General features: G+C 47.3%; 6 protein-coding genes across 6 annotated transcripts; 3 read left to right on the forward strand and 3 right to left on the reverse strand.

The window, feature by feature from the left end:
• Positions 1–1,261: 1,261 nt before the first annotated feature.
• N7443_001810 (uncharacterized protein) lies at positions 1,262–2,008 on the reverse strand (the record flags this gene model as incomplete). Its single annotated transcript, XM_056881866.1, has 1 exon — positions 1,262–2,008. One exon carries the CDS (start codon positions 2,006–2,008, stop codon positions 1,262–1,264), a length of 747 nt encoding a protein of 248 aa, XP_056743707.1.
• A 693-nt stretch (positions 2,009–2,701) lies between these two features.
• Positions 2,702–3,368, forward strand: N7443_001811 (uncharacterized protein; the record flags this gene model as incomplete). The annotated part of the gene is made up of 4 exons (XM_056881867.1): positions 2,702–2,708; positions 2,777–2,870; positions 3,076–3,222; positions 3,269–3,368. 4 exons carry the CDS (start codon positions 2,702–2,704, stop codon positions 3,366–3,368), a joined length of 348 nt encoding a protein of 115 aa, XP_056743708.1.
• Positions 3,369–3,675: 307 nt separating this feature from the next.
• Positions 3,676–4,253, forward strand: N7443_001812 (uncharacterized protein; the record flags this gene model as incomplete). The annotated part of the gene is made up of 3 exons (XM_056881868.1): positions 3,676–3,885; positions 3,936–4,155; positions 4,222–4,253. The coding sequence occupies 3 exons, from the start codon at positions 3,676–3,678 to the stop codon at positions 4,251–4,253; spliced, it is 462 nt and encodes a 153-aa protein (XP_056743709.1).
• Positions 4,254–5,593: 1,340 nt separating this feature from the next.
• Positions 5,594–7,464, reverse strand: N7443_001813 (uncharacterized protein; the record flags this gene model as incomplete). Its single annotated transcript, XM_056881869.1, has 4 exons — positions 5,594–5,665; positions 5,736–6,865; positions 6,918–7,004; positions 7,062–7,464. 4 exons carry the CDS (start codon positions 7,462–7,464, stop codon positions 5,594–5,596), a joined length of 1,692 nt encoding a protein of 563 aa, XP_056743710.1.
• A 916-nt stretch (positions 7,465–8,380) lies between these two features.
• Positions 8,381–9,876, reverse strand: N7443_001814 (Major facilitator superfamily domain general substrate transporter; the record flags this gene model as incomplete). The annotated part of the gene is made up of 8 exons (XM_056881870.1): positions 8,381–8,768; positions 8,914–9,110; positions 9,188–9,296; positions 9,389–9,407; positions 9,470–9,579; positions 9,635–9,703; positions 9,757–9,819; positions 9,866–9,876. Coding segments are annotated over 8 exons (579 nt in total). The 3' UTR covers positions 8,381–8,767.
• Positions 9,877–20,761: 10,885 nt separating this feature from the next.
• Positions 20,762–22,129, forward strand: N7443_001815 (uncharacterized protein; the record flags this gene model as incomplete). Its single annotated transcript, XM_056881871.1, has 4 exons — positions 20,762–20,932; positions 21,006–21,135; positions 21,186–21,312; positions 21,367–22,129. 4 exons carry the CDS (start codon positions 20,762–20,764, stop codon positions 22,127–22,129), a joined length of 1,191 nt encoding a protein of 396 aa, XP_056743712.1.
• Between the last annotated feature and the right edge of the window lie 6 nt (positions 22,130–22,135).

The raw sequence follows: 22,135 nt of genomic DNA on the forward strand, positions 1-22,135 counted from the left end.
TGAGTCTCTTTGGGGCTGAATTGTATTGTTTTGCCCTCCACAATCTTCCTCCCATTGTAGGGAAAATGAAATTGCTTGCGTGGCTCAACAAGTTTCACCCAGACCTTGGCAAGAACTCGGCAATTTGTTTGCTGCAAGTTCTGGAAGACCTTCTCATAGTATTGACGAAGTAGACGTTTCTCATTGACAGGGATCGTGGCCGTCTGGATAGCCAGAGTGTGCCCCTCAGTCCACGTTTCTCTTCGGCGACGGAGACTTGCCCCAGGTTTTGCCGGTCCAGGTGTAGGCGGCGCGAGCGATGACGTGGGCAGAAAAGGTGGCTGGTTGCCGGGCAGTCCTGGTGCTGAAAAGCCGCGTTCCTTTGATTCTGCCACCGCTTTCCAAAAACACCTGGTGACCTGAGGGGACAGAATTGTCTTGATACTGTTGGAGATAGAAGGTGACGTCTCATGGCAAAGCTTTCCTTCTCGGTCGATGTAGATAAGGGCAAAATGTTGAAAACATCTTCTCTCGTGAGGATGTTGGCGCGATATGCCGTTGTCTTCCATCTAGTAAAACTTTCCCTGGAGGTGGCGGCAGAGACCATAACTGAGAACGGTGAGATCAGTTGATCGTGTTCGTTTGACCTTTGCTGGGGATAGGCCTCAATCTAGGGCCCCTTTAAATGCCCCCAGCGCATGGCAAAGATGACCCGGGGTCAGTGCTAAGATTTTCTGTGGTCGATCTATCAAGTCCTTGTGGTGCATGAAGTGGCTGGACTATTGAAAATGGGAGCCGTCCGATCCAGGCAAGAATGCCCCTGACTTGTAAAAGGTCTCTGTAAAGATTTATAAAAGCCAAGCATCGCTCTCCATAGACATCCCATATTTTGTCGTGACTCGCTATTTTGTGCTTTGTCTCGAAAGCTACCCTTGCTGGTGCAAGGGCCCTCTCCTACTGGATTCCTCCAAAAATTCCAACTACGGTGATCAAGGAGGACATAACGCAGATCGCTACCCGTAACAGAAACCCCGCCCATCCGACAACGCGAGTCATGTACGTTGCAACTCCTTGGCGCATTTCAAATACTTTCATCATTTAGCCATTGGGTAGAGAAAGGTGAGCAGGCAAATGAAGTTGGTAGGAATGGAGCTTATCTTGGCAAGGCGGTCGTCTGCGAAACATCAACCGGATTCTGCCAGATACCTTCACGAAAAAAGGATACAGATAGGTAGCTAGGTCAGATCCTTGGGGACCCACTGCGGCTTCCAGCCGGTTGTTATCACGAGGACATGTCATAGGACGGATACCCGTCAGACGTAAGCTGTCCACGGTAAGTCGGGTCATAAAACGGGCTTTTCTCATCAAGGCTGGCAACATAGCGATTTCGACCCCCTTGTTTGCTATGCACACTCTTGTGTGCGTTGAGGTGATCTGGCCGCAAGAATGCACGGTGACATTCAGGTACCCAACAGATATGGCGTCTCTCGTTGAGATGGCTGTTCGAATGGCGCTTCAGATGCTCTCGACGTTTGAAGCTTCTTTTGCACCAAGTCTCATTACACTCAAACATCCCTCTCGTTTCAATGCTGGCAGGATCCTCTTTACCTGGGCTGCGGGGGACGCAAGTCCTCTTTGATTGCTCTTGAACGTTCTTGGTGTCCTTTTGTGGCTCATACTTCCCCTTGAATCGTTGAGAGGCGTTCTTCTCCATACCGCGCCTAGGTGGACCTTTTAATGATTGTCCACGTATGAGGTCGGGGCTAGATTCTAACACTTGGTCGAGCGCCGAGGGTGGCTGCCTTTTTGATTCGGAGTCAAAGTCAAGGGAGTCAAAGTCAAGAGAATGGAGCAAGTCCTTTGATGCGTCAATCAAAACGTCTGCTGGTGCGATGGTCTGTAGCGAATCTGTCTCGTTCGACAGTATACCAAACGGTGGATCAATGGTTGAACCTGCTCTTAAAGAGGTTGGCTGATACCAACAAGGATCTAGATAACTTTCCAGTAGGCTGGCTTCTCCTAAAGCCATGCTTTGTTGTGCGTTTGCAGGACAGCGAAGTTCTGCGCGAGACATCTTCGTCTTCACCATGCCGTCAGCGGAATCATGCAAGGCTTCAGCGATGGGATCTTTCCATGATAGACATATATGATCGCTTGACAGAGACCAATCATCTTTGCATGAGAAACTTTCCATCTTTATCGCAGTATGTAGCGGAATGGGGAGACCAAAATGATGGCAAATAGATAATACGTATCTAAATTAGAAAATGGATGAATAACAGAGGACTAATTGACTTGCCTTATAGTGTCTAGTTTGTGGGACTGGGGGTTTCTGATCAGCTCCTAGGAGCCAATTTATTCCCAGATTCATCTACCACCCCTCCCAGGAGGCTACATCGTCTCCCGGGAGCACAAAAGTATTACCAGGAAATATCTTGTTTGAGCTAGTCAAGGCTGTAGATTCTGCCAATCTACCCGTTAGTACAAGAACCGTGCAACAAGTGTTCTCAGAGTTTTGTGACCTGATAACCGTTAGTCGTTTGTCTTAGTAACAAACTACATTGTTGGGTCATGAAATGCAGCACACTGACCAATATGAACGTTTGAATTGAAAGCAGTGCTGTTGAATGACGCAATAAACTGCAGCGGTTGTGCATGGATGGAATTAAACCGTTGGTTCCATTGAAATGTGTTCCAAAACCTGCTCACCTACGCTCACGTCATGCTCGGTGAGCGCATCGTGTTGATGAGGTGAGTGTTAGGTGATGCTCAGTGAGCTGATCACTGATCGAATCAGAACACCTCAAGATTACTAAGCGCAGTGGAGCACCGAGCTACGAAGGCGCCAAATACTTTGAGCGGAATAGTCCAGCTGTTGAGCTGTCACAACGGTAAGTAGTTTTCCATATAGCAGACTGCCTAAAATTTTGACCTTTCCTTCTTCAAGTCAACCTTCGAGAGAACGATTTTGTTATCATTTTTGACTACCCCCTTCTTAGCATTACCCGGGGTCTCAAGAAAGTTATATTCTTGGGCCACCAGGTCAGGAATCCGGTCCCTGAGTAGTTGACTTCCGGTTCAACTATACTAATTCAGCCTTCTGACAAGTCCCCGCAAGTTTTATGAGGGAGAGAAGAAAGCCACTGTTTATAAGAGTGTTGCGCATCGCTTTCGGATGTTTCACGACGCCAGACATGTTACGCGTCACTTTAACACTATTCATTTAAACGAGGAGCCACTCGAGTACAACTGGTGTAAAATAGCCTTGCTACATAAGATGGCTTTCTAGCTCCACGCCTTTGGTGCGCATCATGTGCGCAGTCGCTGGCGTTGTCCGAATCCGGCGCAGGAACTTCAGAGACAAGGATGAGCAGGCCATGATCCACTAAATAGCAATTAAGCGGGGGCCTTGGTCTTTGGATAGATATAGAAATGCAACTGTCTGCCTCGTCGGGGCAGCGCATGCAGCGATATAGCCCAGTCTCACACCATCACGACTTGACGTCCAATCGTGCCATGCAGGTTGATCGCACCAGCGTCCAATTACCTATCGGGCCTGACTTCGTCGCTGTTGGTTCTCAGATATATAAAGGGCCTCCTTGCCCTAACCGGCCGCATGCTCTGATATTTTCTTTTCCTTTCCCCAGGCCGGCTTGTACCGGCTTTCCTCCCCTGAGCGTGGCGACTAAAATCTCGATGGCAATCCCTTCCAACACTATTGTTATAGCCGACGACGAGGAACTTCCAAGGCTCGAGCCAGGTAGCTTACGACCTCAAAGGGCCTCGCGCCGTGATTACAGTTACCAGGACTTTGAGAGCATAATCATTGAATCAGTTAATGCGGAGGCGGATACGACACCATCGCGCAAACGCAGAGGAATCGAAACAAAGGAGCCGTCTGCTTTGGTACCAATTCCTCACAATATGTTTTCCCTGCTTAACTAATAATGGACCAGGACAACGCTTTCGGGGGGCTCCGAAAGGCACTTGACCGTGAAATCCAGCTGTTACAAGAGAAGAATAGAATGCTTCGAGATGAAATTCGCCTGGAGAGGGAGGGGCACCAAAAGACGCAAGAGGAACTTTCCCAGCAAAGAGAAAGGCGTATCTTAGGGTGCAGTGTCTGCTTTTTGCAGCCAGATCGCTGGGTGACTATTCTATGTGGGCACATTGTTTGTAAGTCGTGCGCAAAAAATCTTGCAACGCCGAAGAGGTGTCCTATCTGTCGTGCACCTTTCACAGGTTATGTCGAATGCTACCCTTTTGCAGGATGAATCATGTATATCGTGTTACAGGTTTAGTTCAATGATAAAAGTTCAAACACGGAGAGTTTAAGCACAGAAGCCGTCTTTCTGCGTTGCTTTCGCCCATCTACTTTCAGCGGGACAACCGAATACTATTATCATGGGAAGGAGCTCCGGGCAATATTTCGGAATTCCTTCCAAAGCCACACAGTAAAGCCTACACTTCCAAGAGGTATTTTAATTTTTTATACCAAGTCGCTTGATAAACATCTTTCTTTACAATATATCGCTTGAGTTCGATAAATTCACCAATCCGGGAAAATTGAGGTTGCACTTGATAGTTGCAGTATGTAAAGCCCAGATTGTCTGAAGCTTCTGTACTGTATAGATGCCATGCAGTTCCGGCTCCTCCATTATTTCTGTTGATCTGTGACGTACCGATTCCGCTTGATAGCCTGCCTCTGGCACTTTTCCCAGCCTTTTCCAGGTTTCGTTCAGTGATCAACCTCGGGACTGGATAGTACGAACCCTAAAGGAGTCAGCCTTCTACGTCTATAAGACTGTTACGCGGCAGTATACTATTTGTGACTTGATAAAGTCCCAAAACCCCGTTATATCCGCGGATAGAATGAAGACCTGGCCTGTCTCACGTAACCGTATCCCCGCACAGACGTCTGCGTTACAAGTTTTGCTGTATTCGGATGCCTTTTTCATTAGACAAGTCTTGTGGCGCCCTTGTTTTTGACGCATCTGTTTTCTATTCTTTAGGAGATATGATTGTGAGGAAGTCGTAGCAGCCATAGCAGTGCGTGCGAGATAGGATATCTGGGAATGAAATTACGAAGTGGAAAACAAAGCAGAGAAGCAAGTGTTTTAAAAGAATTTGGGGACTCGCTTCAAATGTGCAAAAGCGCAATAGTCATTTTTTACGACGGCAATGTTGAGAGCGAAGGGATAGGAGTATTATACTTGCCCTTGGTTTTTCGTGGAATCAGCTGGAGGTGATTTAATGCATGTATTCAAGACGTTCTCGATGATGCTTAGCGCGATCAAGTTCATCTTCCCAATTCCGGACGCCTCACTCCTATTAATAAGTTAGTCGTGGAAAGAACTCAACTCGCGAATTGTATTTCGTATGCGGCTTCTTCCACGGATGACGATCTATTGACAAGGTCCTACACCCGGGGAGAGACGTTACCGATCCCCATTTTGTTCCATATGAATATTTCTCAAATTAGAAACGATCCGATTGATTGTCTAAGGACCTCCACATTGGAAATCTCCTTTTATATGTACCTGTTAGCGGTGTATGGCGAGGACGCTTGAACCATACGCTTTGTTTATAGGATAATTGGCATGATCTTATTCTGTCATACTTTCTTGAAGCCTGTGCGTACTCCAGTAAACTTGGATTGAGCCAGGGCTTCTTCTGGGAAATCGATCTAAAAATAAGCTCGTCACCTCTGACCACGGTCTTTGCCCGTCTCTTCTTAAATCCAGCAGAAAATTCACCTCTTCCGAAGACCACGGCAAACGCCTCCTGGGTTTTCGTTGGACCTTGTTGCGCGTATCACGAGATCGCGAATTCAGTGGTGTTTTTGTGGACCACTCATCTCCATCTTCACATGTTGTGGACATCGTTCGTTGACGTCTTCTGCGTCGCACAAGTCGCGATGATGCGTTGTCGGAGAAACCTTCGGAACGTGAAGACTGATCAGGAGGCATTTCTGCCGTAGACGGGCGATGTGAAACTTCCGGAAGGAACGTCATGAAATAGGCATGTCGAGGACCACGAGCTTCGATACGGAGAACTCCGCGGCCGAAAATTTCTTGTGTTTCACCTGATGTGACAGCCAAACCACCACCCTTCGAGGGCTTTGGGGACTGAGTAGCGCATTCCACCACGATAGCATTTCTCTGGGCTAAGTGATTCTGCTTTGCCCTCTTCGGCCTTTTCGGTGGGTGTCCTGTCGTCTTGGAATTGGATCCACCTGAAAATGGTGAATACTCTCCCGTCGATACCCGCATTGTCCCGTCATTGTTGAAGTCACCGCTGCCGCCCCAATTGCTACGTCGTGCTCTGGCCGGAGCATCCGTCTTGGTGCTTCCCGCCGATTCATCAACTCGACGGGCTGGGATGACCACAGAAACGGCAGGGAATTGCTTTGGCCGGGAAAAGCCTGCATTTGGTCGTGGACGCAAGGAACATATGCTTGCCAGAGTGGCTTTAGACTGCTTGATTGAACGAGTGCGAGGCCCATGACGAAAAATTACAGGAGCTTGGCTCTCCTCAGTGAGCCCGACTCCTTCATCCTCATCCGAAATAGCCTCGCTGATTGAGGGTTCATTGACCTGAACACTTTGTCTTGTCACCTCATCCCCCAGAACTCCCGTCCGACCTCCATTGTTTTCTGGCCCGGACATGGTGTCGTCTTCAACGGATTCGTCTTGTATGATTGTTTCAATACTGGGCGGTGCTGGCAAATCGGGCGAAGGTGATGGCATGACACGCGGGCAATGCAAGTTGACTTCGGGTGGAGCAGGGCTATTGTCGGTCTCATCATAAGTTCCTAACGACGAGATACTGTCTCGACGCCATCTTAGCAAGTCGGTTGGGGTGACGGTTGGGGTGACGGGCGGGTCTATTATGAGTTCAGGAAAATAAGTCGAACAAAAAATAAGATTGACGCCTACCTGAATGATACAATTGAGATTCTGCTGATATCAAAGCGGTATCTATGTCACTATGAACCTCTCCCACAGGGCACCGGTCTGGATGATCTGGTGGATGATATTAGTTAAGTTCGCTTGTCCCGGCCCACAAGAATCCTGACATACCAGTAACCAAGGATTTGTAGTTGCTTTGAGGCACATCGATTCGGCATTCGTTTAACAGCCCCGAGTCGAGAGGCATGTCCAAGTCTGTCTCGTGCGTGACCTGGCTGTTATGCATCACAGCTCTCCCTATTTCGATATCAAATTCACTGCCTGCATGTGAATCCAAGGCTTCCCTCACAGGAGCTTGAATTTGCGGAGAGACATTAAGGCTAGCATCGGATTCTGAGTTGAAGGTCGTTCCATGAACTTGCGGTCTCGGCGGCAGGGCACGGGGAAGAGTTTGTGGAGCTAAAGAAGCCTGATATGGCCTCCAACGAGAAGCAGCGACGTCACGCGAGGAGGACTTTGTAGGAGGATGAGAGTAGAAGCTAATTTTATCGAGGCTGATATTCATGGCGGCCATAATCTCCAGACAGCAAATGAAATATGCTTGGATAGAGAAATGGGAAAAAGGGCGGGAAGTGTTCATAAAGTACCGAGATCAGTTGTCAAAATAATGCCAAGCAGCATCGCCACACGGAGGTTGCACATGCCCCCATCCACAGGCAAGGCTTACGCGATTAGCAGGGTGTCGTTGAGCTACAAGGGGGTTTATGAGAGTTTGGACCCACAGGAAAGGAGATAGCTCCATTCCATGTCAGAATCAGCCTCGCTCAGGGGCCATGGTCCGCATGTCCGAACAGTCTGACGGGGTTGCCCTGCACGCCGCTTCAGCGAATCGGTATGCTTGCGCATGAGATGGCTGCCATGGCAGAGGACCAGTTCGCTAGATCGATCCCTCTGGTCTTCTCGTGGAATGAAGACAAGCACTTCTGCCGTTCCACACCAGCCTCGCAGGGCTTAAATCCGCAATATCTCAGGTTCCGAATCGTCGCAATCCCGTGCAGATGATGCACCGCCTGGCTACAGTCACGAATGCGCCCACATCATTGTCCCGCCAACCGGAGCAATCCGCGACGGCCCCTCGGCGGAGTCATCATGCAGCCCGCTCGAGCGCCTTTTCAGAAGTCATTATCTGTTGGGGATCAACGGAGCGTCTTCGTGCCCACACCGGAGGACGGGCACCCCGGGAACGCAAGAGGCATTTTTGCCATTGGTGGCTACACTGCGCCGAGCAGGTGCACACACCACATGCCTATCGACAAGTCATCGTCCCGTCTCGAAAATGAGACTCAGCCTGTAATTAGTTCCCCGAATATGAAGGAATACTTCAAGAGGTTTGGACCGGGCTCCAGTAGGCAACTCCCAATGGGCATGAGACCATTTCGGGGGGCAGACAAAACAGGCAAGCACGCCTCCATCCAGAAATGATCAGCGATTCACGCTGACATCGACCAAGTCGGAGGCCGAGAGCGAACCGTCGCAAAGACATGAGTGGGGAGCAAAGGGGGCGTAGCACTCGTTGGGGGAACGGTCATCTCCGAGGGGTACGGGGCCAAAATGGTGGCGTCCGCGCCCGTGCGCTGTGCCCGGGCAATGGAGTGCAGAAGGAGCGTATGGGTGTGGGAAGGAACTGGGAAATGGTTGAGCGACGCACCGTCCGGACTATATAGTTGACGGGGGCCCGCGCGGGCGGTGATGAGAGGCAGATCCCGTCCGGGGAAAGCGCGAGACACTATACCTGATCGGGACGACGCTAAACCGGACCGGACCCACGACGGACGGGCGCTAAACTCAACGTGGGGGGTTGCCGGAACCGGCCCCCCTCTGGTAAATGCAACTTGTACGAATGATTATAAGTAATAAAAATGCGGATTTCATTCGGTATTGTAAGTATTCCCTCTTCTAGCCTAAAATGCTATCTTCACTCCCTACCACCCATATTGTACGTCCTCCCTAGGCCTCTTCGTACCAAGCAAGTTGAGAAGGCTCGGTCCGACGCCGGTTATCCTCCTCTTCAGTCAAATCCACTATAGTGATCTCTTGGACCTCGCTATCCGCACGAGGACGTTGATAGGCCCGACGGGATAGCCCTTGGGCCGACCGGACGACACTCCGGTCGTCCGTTAGGTCAATAATATCCGTTGCGGGTAAGGGACGAGGTGGGTGCTATGGCCATGGCCGTGTAGCATTGCGGGGCTGTCTATCTCGTACAGAGCACCGAGATACGTGATCACGCCACTTACAATTGCCACAACAGCCGCCAAACTGACCCGGGAGTCGGATACACTACGGAAAAGGTTTGCACCGGTCCACACACGCCTCGCAAGGCTGAACGAGTTGATTGCCACGGGACTGGATCAGCAGGGCATTAATATACGAGGGTCGCTAGGAGACAATTTGCTGCCCATTAATGTTGCCTCGTACATGCCAGATAGGGCGTCCACGACCCCGAAGGATCGCGAGCTGCACCGGAGTTGTGCACATCCGGGCAAGCTCATCGCCGCCAACTGGGAGTTAAAGCTGACCCTGGTTACCGCCTGGTCGTTCAGCGTATTGGATGAGGGACTGGATACCCTCCGCGTGCGTACGAGGAAGACGAGGGTTCCCATCCTGGTCAGTGTAGGGGAAGGGCCAGCTAGTAGAGATTGCACATTAGCTAAAGATCGTTCATAAAAAAGTCAAGAGCTTACCTGCTCCATTCCCCGGGACCAAAGTTCAGGATACCTTCGCCGGCATAGGGACTCCGCTCCCGACCTCCGCTGTACAATAGTTAGTTTCACATATATCGCTATAGGAAAGGAAGCATACATACAACGATCCAGAGCCACCACGTCCGCCACGGCTACCACCACCACGGCGAGAGACGAGGGAGGAACTAAATCGGAATTAGTTTGATTTCACTGCTTGGGTTGGGTTCGTACAAGGGAGACATCTTGACGTAATTGTACGTCAAAAAACGAGAGAAGAAGGGGGGCACAGGGCGAGAGACAATCAGTGATTTTAGAAAAAGAAGTAAAAAAAAGGTTGATTTTTAAGGTAGAGAAAGTGGTCAGGTAAGAGAGATATAAAGGAAGGTAAGTTCGAAAAGGAAGAAAACTTGATTATATATTGAGGATTGTACATTCATCCGAAGTACGTCTATTGTCCTAGTCTATTGAGGCCATAATGCGTTTGCATTGATGTGGCTGCCTCAGTCCTATTGTACAAGTCTATTGAGCCTCATTGTCCGAGACTATTGAGCACATTGTGCGTTTGCATTGAGCACATTGGGCGTTTGCATTGAGATAGCTGCCTCAGTCCCATTGTACAATTCTGTCAAGCACAATAGGCGTTTGCATTGAGCACATTGGGCGTTTGCATTGAGGTGGCTGCCTCAGTCCCATTGTACAATTCTGTCAAGCACAATAGGCGTTTGCATTGAGCACATTGGGCGTTTGCATTGAGGTGGCTGCCTCAGTCCTATTGTATAAGTCTATTGAGCCTTATTGTCCGAGACTATAGAGCATATTGTGCGTTCCCATTAAGGTGGCTGCCTTAGTCCTATTATCTGACTGCAATAAGATGACTACCTTAGTCCCATTGTCCGACTACACTAAGATAACTGCCTCAGTCCCATTATACGAGTCCATTAAGCCTATTATCGACTGCAATGAGGTGACTTCCCCCGTTCTTTATCTATTAATCTTATTAGTATACTAAGTATAATTAAAGATACGTCTTTAGCGAATTATAATAGAATATATAGATATTGTAGTGGTGGAATATATAATATAGTAAACGCGGCTGCGGCCTAAGGTGTCATGCATACCTAGGAGCATATATAGTATCTCCTACGTAAGGATAGAGATAGAGAAGTTATCTACCCTTTTTATTTATATTCGTTAATTAAGGTAGTATAGCTACTAGAAGGCCTTCTTTAATAAAGTAGTAGGGTTTGAGGGTTATACTAAGCTTATGTAAACCCCTAGCCTAAGGGTGACTAAGTATCGCACGACTGGCCAAAGCGCACCCCATCAAAAAAAAAGGTCCAAATTTCTAACCCCTGTAACTACCTCTTCTTTTGATTGTACGATCTTTAAATTGAAACCGGGTATAGAGCGATCGCGAATTTAGAACTTTTGAAGTTTTGATGATTGTCCGACCGATATTTTCAACTGGGATGCACTCGAGAAGTCCAACTGGTATGCACTCACTAGCGCCGTTTTTCGCCCATAGTAAAGCCAAAACCCTAACTGGTATGCAATGCATCCCACCACCCCCCATGGGATAGGGACTGCTTCTGCTTGGCTCATCTTCCCGCATCTCGGCGTCGCTGTCCTTATAGCTGCCTTCGATCACGGACTCAGCCGCCTCCTAATCCGGCTAATATTAATCACACTATTGCTTATCGACTCCGAATAGCCCGTCCTAGTCGCCGTATCGCTGCTAGGTGTACCTATTGATGTCCTTATCTAAATACCTATCTAATAACACTCGCCGACACTAATGCTCACTGGCGATATATTGCCGGACTAACTCCAACCTGGCTTTCTCACGGTCCGTGTTTTGGTCAAACCATGCGGGAACCTCGTCAAACCCTTTGGGCTAGATAATAATAGCCTCACTGGGTAAACGGTCTCGCCTGGCACGGCCACTTTCCTACGCATAATCTAATAATGACCGGGGGAACCCAATATAAATAATATATTGAATATCGGGAATATCCACACCCATACCTAACGTACTAGTGGCCGCAATCACCCCGTTCGTGGTACACTGGAACTATTCCAATATTCCTAACTTACTATCTTGGTCGCTATAAAATGCGGAATATCCCAATATCTCTACCACCTAGGTCATAATAGGCTTAGTGCTACTATATATAATCACTTAACCGGGTCTGGCACGCTATACCTATTCGTTAATAAAATGACGGACACCCGGATCCTCTAACTATTACGTCTGGGAACGATATCTCGATACAATCACGGGCCGGTATACCCGGTATGCCACATTATAACGACTAGTACGCTCGCGGTGTATACTGATATCCTCCCGCGTCACTTGTATTCGCTGAAATAACCGGCTCTCCTCGTATAGGGGTAATATCGCGGTTAAAAACACTATCTACACGCCACACTAATATAACCGACCTAATTACTATAACCGTGGGCGAAACTTCTCGGACTCGTTCAATATTATATAGCATTCGTTAATAATAATCCGATCTAACTATATTAACTCGCGCTAGCGGTTTAAAAATGACTGGAACCTATCCGTGAATACGGACTCGGGCGTGACGAATATAATAGCCGTATAATCGGGATATTGATTACTGTCCCACTCGATATATAGAATGCTGGCCACCTAGTATCGCTATTGTAAATCCGCACGTAATACCGTTAATGGCACCACTACAACGGTCAATCCGCCACGCTAGGCCACCTACGCGGGTAATATAAATAATATACTTTTCCTATCGCTAGTGGGTATCACCACGACCACCTAGGAATGGCCGGCTTAAATTGACTGGATAGCGGCCCCCTACACCCTATAGAACTGCATTATAGGCTATCCGGTTATCCGCTATAACGCCTCGGTTATATTAGTCGTCTCGACTAAATGCTAACGCTCGTCCCGTATTATAACCCCCTTGTCCTTCTACCGGGGCTACGGCCGCTTACCTAATATATTACTAGGGATGTCCTTAATGTCAAACCCTAATAAATTATGCTAATGCACGCTACTTATCCGAAACCCGGCCTATTAGCCTGCCGTGGTCCCCTACTACTAGCTTATTATCCGTCCGTATACTATCTCGGCTATATACGTGGTATACGCGGCTTGTAAATCGGCGATATAGCGAATCTATTGCTTATCGTCTATAGTATCCTCGTTCTCCTCGTCGTCGGCCATAACCTCAGTCCTATCCTCGCGGACGTTATACGGAAACGGTTTGGTATTGCTAAAATACCGTCGGCTAATAGCAATAGTAATGTCTCAGTATACGGCCAACGTTAATCTATAGTATAATTATATCTTATTTTCCTAAACCAATACCTCTTTTAAACGCACCGACGTCCACTCGCGTTCGGTCCCGGCATCGATTCCCTATAACTTACTAGCTTAGGTATCGGGAATAGCCGGTAACTGGCATATCTGCTAATCATACGCCTATAATTGCTCGATAAATAGTAATACCAACTATAAATACCACACAATTAACTCGCCTACTTCGCGGGGCATATACTAATAGATCACCTTAGCGTCCCCACTAGCGTAAAACCCTTTGTGGTACCGCGTGACTAATGCCACTAATCTATCTTCGATAAATACGTTTCGCTATCCCCCGGCGGCCGTATTGCGATAACGAATACTTAATAACTCGGGCCCTCGCGCCGGCTGTCCGCTAATAATATAGACTAATACGGCCAACTTCTCCTTAAAATTGTTAACGAACCCAAAAAACCATTTAATACCATCGATACTATACCGCCCTTCATCCGCGTGGATAAATAACTGCTATAATGGACGCTCCGTACGCACTTAATCGAACATCCACTAGGCCCTATTAACCGGCCACGACGTGCGTAGATCCTACAAAAAACTCCACCCCGCCTTGGGCTGGTTGAAATCGTCCGCTATATAGTCCTATAGGATCACGGGAATCTAGTCTAGTCGGCATATTAATATATAGTCGACCATTAATTACCGCGCACTAGCGGTTAACCTATAGATAAACCCTCGGAATGCACCTATAGTGAACCGTATCGCTTTATACGATAACTAGTTATGGCCTTCCTAACTAATATACCCGTCGGACGGGGTATTATAATAGACCTTTAACCTATATCGGCGTAAATCTAATATCCATTCTATTAGGCTAGCGGTACCGTGGACCATAAATACACTAGTCATAATTTAAATCTATTCGCGGAATATCTTCGTTCCTTACCGTGCTTACTACGTAAATACCACTAATAGCGAACTAGATCTCGTGGGTAAACTATTAAATATAGGTGAACTAGATAATATTAGTGTGGACGATATATATAGTGGTGGTGTCGATAGCGGACTGCTACTATACCCCTTATCGCTAAATATATATCCGGGATCCTCTATCGGGCTAGGCCCGGACCACTCCCTATCGCACTAGTTCTGCGTCCCCTAGATTAACTCACGGGCGTCTAGGTCTAACAAATATACCTTATATATAATAATAAACCGGGAAATCTTGATTATACTAGATAATATCGGCGGATAACTATAGGGATCCTTCTATGGCCGGCCCCTATCGTGATCGCTTACGCCTAACACAGCTAATATATATACTAATACGCACTCGTACTCACTTAACTAAATCCGCTAGTTTAATAACTCAATCACAAAATCCATACATCGCGCCTCTATAGCCTCTAACCGGTAGGGTTAGTCGTCTCTACCGTCGATAGGGTTCTACACGGGCCGGCCCGCTAGGTACTACGCGGCACGCTATAATACATCCTATGCGATACGCTACCAACGATTAAATCAGTATACGGGACTCTCCTACTCGTGGGGGACCTACGTCCGCGCAAAAAACATCAACACTCGCTAGTATAGCTCGACGTGGCGCTCTAACTCAGCGTACTCGTGCATATACGCCTATAATGGCTTCGCTAGGATACTCTGTATGTCGGTACGTACGGCCTCGATCCATAATAAATATCCGGTCTATTTAGTGATGCTCTGGCTTTTACTCACTACGCCGAACATAGTATCCTATATCACCCGCGCGGTGGCTTCGGCGCCCTCCGTATCGTCCGCGGGGGTTTCGACACATATCCGTAATGCCTTAGGCGTCTGGCCGTGCAAATAACGGGCCTATCCGGTGCGGTCTAACCATAGATTGGCCTCGTCGATTTCCCCGGCCTAGATCACGGCGGGCTGCTGCCGCTACTAGGTGAATATCGCTTCCATCTTATCGATAGCTTAGGCTACCCGACTGGCCTCGGGGGGTGGCGCGGCTAGCTCACACGCGGGATCGGGCTGTCGGACGTGGATATAATGCGATCCAAACTTGCTATAGAAAAACCGCTGGCACACGACTCGCTATATCGCTTGGTCTCGCTTCTCCTATCCGGCGGCGGCCTCGGACGGCCGCGGTTTCCGACTCTATTGGTACGGGGAAAACTGATAGGTAACCCGCCAATGCTTCCGAATACTCTCGGGGGACCGATATACGTACGCGCAAAATAAACACTTAATACCATCAGTATGGACGGTTAAACCCACGATAGGCTGCTCCACTTACGTGGGAAATATACTAGGCTCGTTATGTATTTCATCCCATTCGTTAATAATAATCTCTTTCACTCGCTACGTAACACTCTCGGGGATACAATAATTACCGCGTCGCTTACTTAAATGGCCGATGATATCCCGGGGAACCACGGCGTGCCCGCATATCTTACAAATGGTAACGTGGTACGTTAGATTGTATATGAAATAATCGTGGGCGTTGATATGGTTGTCCATCGTGTGACTGGAATATATATTATCGGCGCGTTAAATCACGGCGAATGGACTTAATGGTACCCTCTTAAATCGACGCGGATGATGTTTAAAATGAAACTAGATCTTAGGTAATTCCCCCTGACTACTATCACTCGCTTTGTAATACGATACCCCTGCTCGTTCTACTATGATGGATCGCTTCGTCTGGTGGCTGGTGGTGGATGGGTATGTGATAGTGTGTGATGGATACCCTAAATGTCGCCCGGTCGCACCCCATTAAAACAATTCACTATATTTCGGATCCTTATAACCACCCTTTAATATTAGGTAATAGGCTTAAAAATCGCATAAAATACGTAGGGGATCTGGGTTTAAAATTTCACGGACCTTCGATAGGGATCTGACCAAAAAAAGCCTACTGGGATCTGGACGGGCGTTTCTACTGGGATGAACAAACCGGCTCCCATACTTAACGAAACCCTACTCTACTAGGATGAACTGCATCCCACTTACCCCCATGGGATAGACTAATACGGCCAACTTCTCCTTGAAATCGTTAACGAACCCAAAAAACCGTTTAATGCCATCGATACTGTATCGCCCTTCATCCGCGTGGATAAATAACTGCTATAATAGACGCTCCGTACGTACTCGATCGGATATCCACTAGGCCCTATTGACCGGCCACGACATACGTAGATCCTGCAAAAAACTCCACCCCGCCTTGGGCTGGTTGAAATCGTCCGCTATGCGGTCCTATAGGATCACGGGAATCTAATCTAGTCGGCACATTAATATATAGTCGACCATTAATTGCCGCGCACTAGCGGTTAACCCATAGATAAACCCTCAGAATACACCTATGGTGAACTATATCGCTTTATACGATAACTAGTTATGGCCTTCCTAACTGATATACCTATCGGACGGGGTATTATAATAGACCTTTAACCTATATCGACGTAAATCTAATATCTATTCTATTAGGCTAGCGGTGCTGTGGACCATAAATGCACTGGTCATAATTCGAATCTATTCGCGGAATATCTTCGTTCCTTATCGTGCTTACTATATGAATACCACTAATAGCGAACTAGATCTCGTGGGTAAACTATTAAATACGGGTGAACTAGACAATATTAGTGTGGACGATATATATAGTGGTGGTGTCGATAGCGGACTGCTACTATACCCCTTATCGCCAAATATATATCTGGGATCCTCTATTAGGCTAGGGCCCGTCCACTCCCTATCGAATTGGTTCTAGGTCCCCTACAATAATTCGCGGGCATCTAGGTCTAATAAATATACCTTATGCACGATCATAAACCGCGAAATCTTAATCATACTAGATAATATCGGCGGATAACTATAGGGGTCCTTCTATAGCCGGCTAGCCTCGTGGTCGCTTACGCCTAACACGGCTAATATATATATTAATGCACACTCATACTCACTTAACTAGATCCGCTAGTTTAATAACTCGATCATAAAATCTATATATCGCGCTTTCACGGGCTCTAACCGGTGGGGTTAGTCGTCCCTACCGTCGATAGGGTTCTGCACGGGACGGCCCGCTAGGTACTACGCGGCACGCTATAATACGTCCCATACGATACGCTACCGGCGATTAAATCGGTATGCGGGACTCTCCCACTCGTGGGGGACCTACGTCCGCGTAAAAAATATTAACACCCGCTGGTATAGCTCGACGTGGCGCTCTAACTCGGCGTGCTTGTGTATGTACGCCTGTAATAGCTTCGATAGGATACTCTGCAAATCGGTACGCGCGGCCTTAATCCGCAATAAATACCTGGTCTATTTGGTGATGCTCTAGCTTTTCTTCGCCACCCCTAACATAGCATCCTATATCACCTATACGGTGGCTTCGGGGCCCTCGGCGTTGTCCGCGGGGGTTTCCACGCATACCTATAATACCTTAGGCGTCTGGCCATGCAAATAACGGGCCTATCCGGTACGGTCTAACTATGGATTGGCCTTATTAATGTCACCGGCCTAAATCACTACTGGCTACTACTGTTGCTAGGTAAATATCGCTTATATCTCGTTAACGGCTTACGCGACTTAGCTGGCCTAGGGCGGTGATACTTCGGGCTCGTACGCGGTACCGGGGTTACGAATATGGATATAATGCGACCCATATTTATTACGAAAAAACCGCTAGTAAACCACTCGCTAGGTATTTTCCTCTTGTTTCTCCCGTCCTATAATAGTCTCGGACGGTCGTGGCTTCCCTCGATGGCTAAACGCGGAAAACCGATACTCCTTATACCAATAGGTCCGCAAACTATCGACGCTACGATAAATCTAACCACACCCGGATAACTTGTATAATAACCTATTGGTATAAATGGTTAACCCTGGAATGGGATCGGGTACGCTCGTGGGTAAAATCTTATTTTTGTCGTCCACACTATCCCATTCTTCGGCATTATCAATAATATCGATTACTTACTATGTAATACCTCGACTAATACGATAGATGCCTTTAGGGGTCGTTAAATAACATATTATATCGTTAGGCTTCACGGCATGCTCGCACTGGCGACAAATAGCAACTCCCCACTTATCGTTACGAACGAAATATTGGTCGGCAATAGTTGACTCGGTGGGCTTATTCATCTTGAACGTAAATATATATTTCGCGATACGGAATCTATACTGAACGGATGTTGTTATTACTGGAAATGGCTCGAATATTGCTAAAATTCAAACTGGAAACTAATAGGAACCCCTAAATCCTATAACTGAATTCTCAATCTCTAATCCCTACTCGTTGCTATATGATGAATCCGCTATGGTTGTTGGCTGATGATAGGTGATACTGGTGATAGCGCGGCCGACCGTACCCCATCAAAATAATTTATTAACTTTGAACCCCTGTAACTACCTCTTTAAATCGTTAGATGGATATTAAACTTGGGGAAACGAAAATTTAATGGCTAATTTAAAACTAATAAAATTCTGTATACGATCTCTCCGGCGGATGTGATTTTAATGCAATCACAATGTAATTGCAATGCAGTGAAATGGGAAACCCTAACCCATACTAACGGCTGCTGACTAAAATGCAATGCAGTGCAATTCAATTACCCCCATGGGATAGGTGTGTGATGGTGTGTGATGGATACCCTAAATGTCGCCCGGTCGCACCCCATTAAAACAATTCACTATATTTCGGATCCTTGTAACCACCCTTTAATATTGGGTGACGGGCTTGAAAATCGCACAAAATACGTGGGGGATCTGGGTTTAAAATTTCACGGACCTTCGATAGGGATCTGACCAAAAAAAGCCTACTAGGATCTGGACGGGCGTTTCTACTGGGATAAACAAACCGGCTCCCATACTTAACGAAACCCTACTCTACTGGGATGAACTGCATCCCACTTACCCCCATAGGATAGGGAAATCCCCCTGAACACTACCCCTCTACTTATAATATGAAACCCTGCTTATTCGAATATGATGGATCGCGTGGTTTGGTGGCTGGTGGTGTACTAGTGTGTGATGGTATGTGATGGAAACCCTAAATGCCGTCCGGTCGCACCCCATCAAAATAATTAACTAATTTTTCGATCCCTGTAATGACCCTTTAACAATGGCTGATGGGCTTTAAATTCTGCCAAAATACGTGGGGCGCGCTGGATTAAATTTCCCCGAGCTTCGATAGGGATCCGATCAAAAAAAGCCTACTGGTATCTGGATTGGCGTTTCTACTGGTATGTACAAATGGGCTCCCATAGTTAACGAAACCCTAGTCTACTGGGATGAACTGCATCCCACTTACCCCCATGGGATAGAGAAACACTAAAAGTGGCATCCACCACGCCTCTCCACCAAATCATTGGTTACAGTAGTTTTCGAAATCAACTGAGTTATACCTTCAACCTCTTACTACTTAATTTGCGGAGAATAATCCGAGTGGCGCTAACCCAATTTAAGGTCACCGCTTCATAATTCCAGCAAAACCTTCATCTTAATAATAGTACTACCGCTGATGAGTCATTGTCATGGTACTATAATAATACATGGAATCTCTTCGTAGATCTGGCGATCTGGCAAGATCGCCCGGTAGCTTTCCACTCCCGTGTTGCCTCTTTCCCCTCATTCTTTCCATATGCAGCGCAGCCCTCATCTTCGCCCGCCAGTCATAATACAGAAGGCTGTGCTTATGCCGTAGAGAGCTGAACCCGGGTAGGAAAGATGTTTTTAATAGATTGTGCTATCTATTGCTTCGTATTTGTTACCAGCATCAAACATAATTTGGTTATCCCAGCAAGCTAACATGGGCTTTACAAGAATCGTGATTACTTTGAGAGATGAGCTAATATCACCTCGATGATGTATCTCAGTTTAAGGAACACGAATTATGGGAACAAAGCTCGGATTACGCCCCAAATCCTGGCTATTGTGGCAGCCCCTACGCAGCGCTATCTTTCATAAGCCTTCCCCGTCGAGCGAATGAAACCGCCCCACGCACTCTAAAAAATTCTCCCACTGTGTGAGTGGCAAGATGGGAAGGCCTAGAACGAAAACCCACTAACGTGCATCCACAGCCGTATACTGTAGAATAGGGAGTGACAATCAATAATAGGGAGGTATCAAAGGACACCGAAGAATATGTCTCTCTGGCACCCAGCGCCTTTTGGTAGCTATCCTTCGAAAAAAAACTTAGAAAAAGCTTTACGACGCAAAACTACCCACCATAACTAGGTGAGACCAGACTATACTGTCATAGTCGCTTCAACAACCTACCGCACCCTGCGAAAAATGACCAAACGATTTGACGATACCGATATATCCTGGACCGCCATCGAAAAGCAGCTTCTGATATAGTCAGATCTTTTAGTCCGTGGTAAAGAGCTTACGCTGATAATCAATTTTAACTACGTCATTCCTCTACATCCGCTGGTCGGAAAGGGGGGAAAAGAGGAAAGTCATCTGAGGGGCAAAGAATGCTCGGTGATGAGATGCACAGCGAGATGCAGAGGAAAGTAGAAGATATTGGGAAGTGGGTTAAAGTGGGACGTTCCCGCATTGCTATTGTATAACACGATTTTATTCGTCGAAGCGTGGAGACTGAACAGGCTAAAATATAAGCTAAGACTTAGCGCGACCAAAGCCCTTCTTATTGGTAGATGCGTGGACTTTTCAATCGCCGAGCCTCGCGGTCTAAATTTAATTTTTATCAATATAGCTACTGCAAGGAGACAAAGCAGACTATAAATATGGGCAAAAATGACCTCCTTCTGGCTACCTGCTCTTCTTAAGCATATCTAACCTGAATCTTCCAATTTCCAAGAAATTGAACTGCAACCATGGCAAATGCCCTCTCGGATCTGACTTCTACCCTGATCTCCGCTCTATCGAATCTCCCATCTCCAGAAAAGATCCAAGATGTCGACCGCATGCAGCTCCTGGGGGTCATCGGCCAATTGCAATCAGCGCTAGAGCCTCCCCAACTGCCTATCCAGCGATTCTGCTTCTCGGTATGGCTCCTCCAGTCTCAATTTACCTATCTTTTTCTCTCATTGAAGAGATCACTAATATTATCTTGAGTAGCACTACGGCATCGTCGTCATCCGGATAGCTCAGGGCATGGGGATCTTTGATGCGTTCGTTGAATCTCAAGGCAAAGATATGTCACTGAAAGAGTTATCCTCCAACGTCAAAGGGGACGAGACGCTTCTGAGTAGATACTCTATCTGACGTTCAACTGGGCTCCTGCTGACTATTTCTTAGGACGTATCATGCGTTTTCTGTCTGCTCACCATATTTTCGAACAAACCACGAGGGATTCATATAAGCCTCTGCCCTTGGCAATGGTATTTGGCAACGAGTCGGTGCCCGGTGACATGATCAAGCACTTGTAGGCTTTTCGGGCTGTCTATATGGTGTGGTGCGTACTGACAATAGATTCCAGCCACACCGGCATGCAAGTAACTGCGAAGCTCTTTGATTACTTTGAACTGAATGGCTACAAGAACCCTGAAGACGCATATAACGCTCCCTTTCAGCTCGCCTACAACACCAAAAGCCATTACTTTGAATGGATGAGTCAAAATCCAAAAATACAAGAGGTTTTCAATTCAGTAATGACACAGAGCCAACATTATCGCGGTGCAGACTGGTTCAAAATTTATCCTGTACAGCAAAAGCTGCAGGTTTCACCGGACCAGGTCTTGCTGGTCGATATAGGTGGCGGCGTGGGCCACGATATCATGGCGTTTAAAAAGCATTTTCCAGACCTCCCGGGCAAGCTCGTCCTGCAGGATCTCCCTCAGGTGATCGACACCATCAAGGAGCCTCTGCCCGAAGGGATTACGGCTATCGGCTACAACATGTTTGAGCCACAACCTATCAGCGGTGCTAGAGCGTACTATATGAGAACGGTCTTGCATGATTATCCGGATGAGCAAGCTCTGGAATTCCTTGCACGTATCCAAGATGCCATGACAGAGGACTCTGTTTTGTTCGTTCATGAGCATACAATGTCCGATGACCTCGATGTCCCTCCAATGGCCGCGACACTCGATATACACATGATGGAATTATTCTCCTCCCTAGAGCGAACCGAAAAGGAATGGGTGGCTCTTTTGAAAAAGGCTGGATTCAAGGTGATACAAGTCTGGAATGAGGATTCTGTTGGACAGTCTACTGCTCTGTTTGAGGCTGCTCTGCCCTGAATATTG

Source organism: Penicillium atrosanguineum, assembly GCF_028827265.1.
Source record: "Penicillium atrosanguineum strain IBT 20685 chromosome Unknown utg000002l_segment0_segment0, whole genome shotgun sequence".
Taxonomy (NCBI): domain Eukaryota; kingdom Fungi; phylum Ascomycota; class Eurotiomycetes; order Eurotiales; family Aspergillaceae; genus Penicillium; species Penicillium atrosanguineum.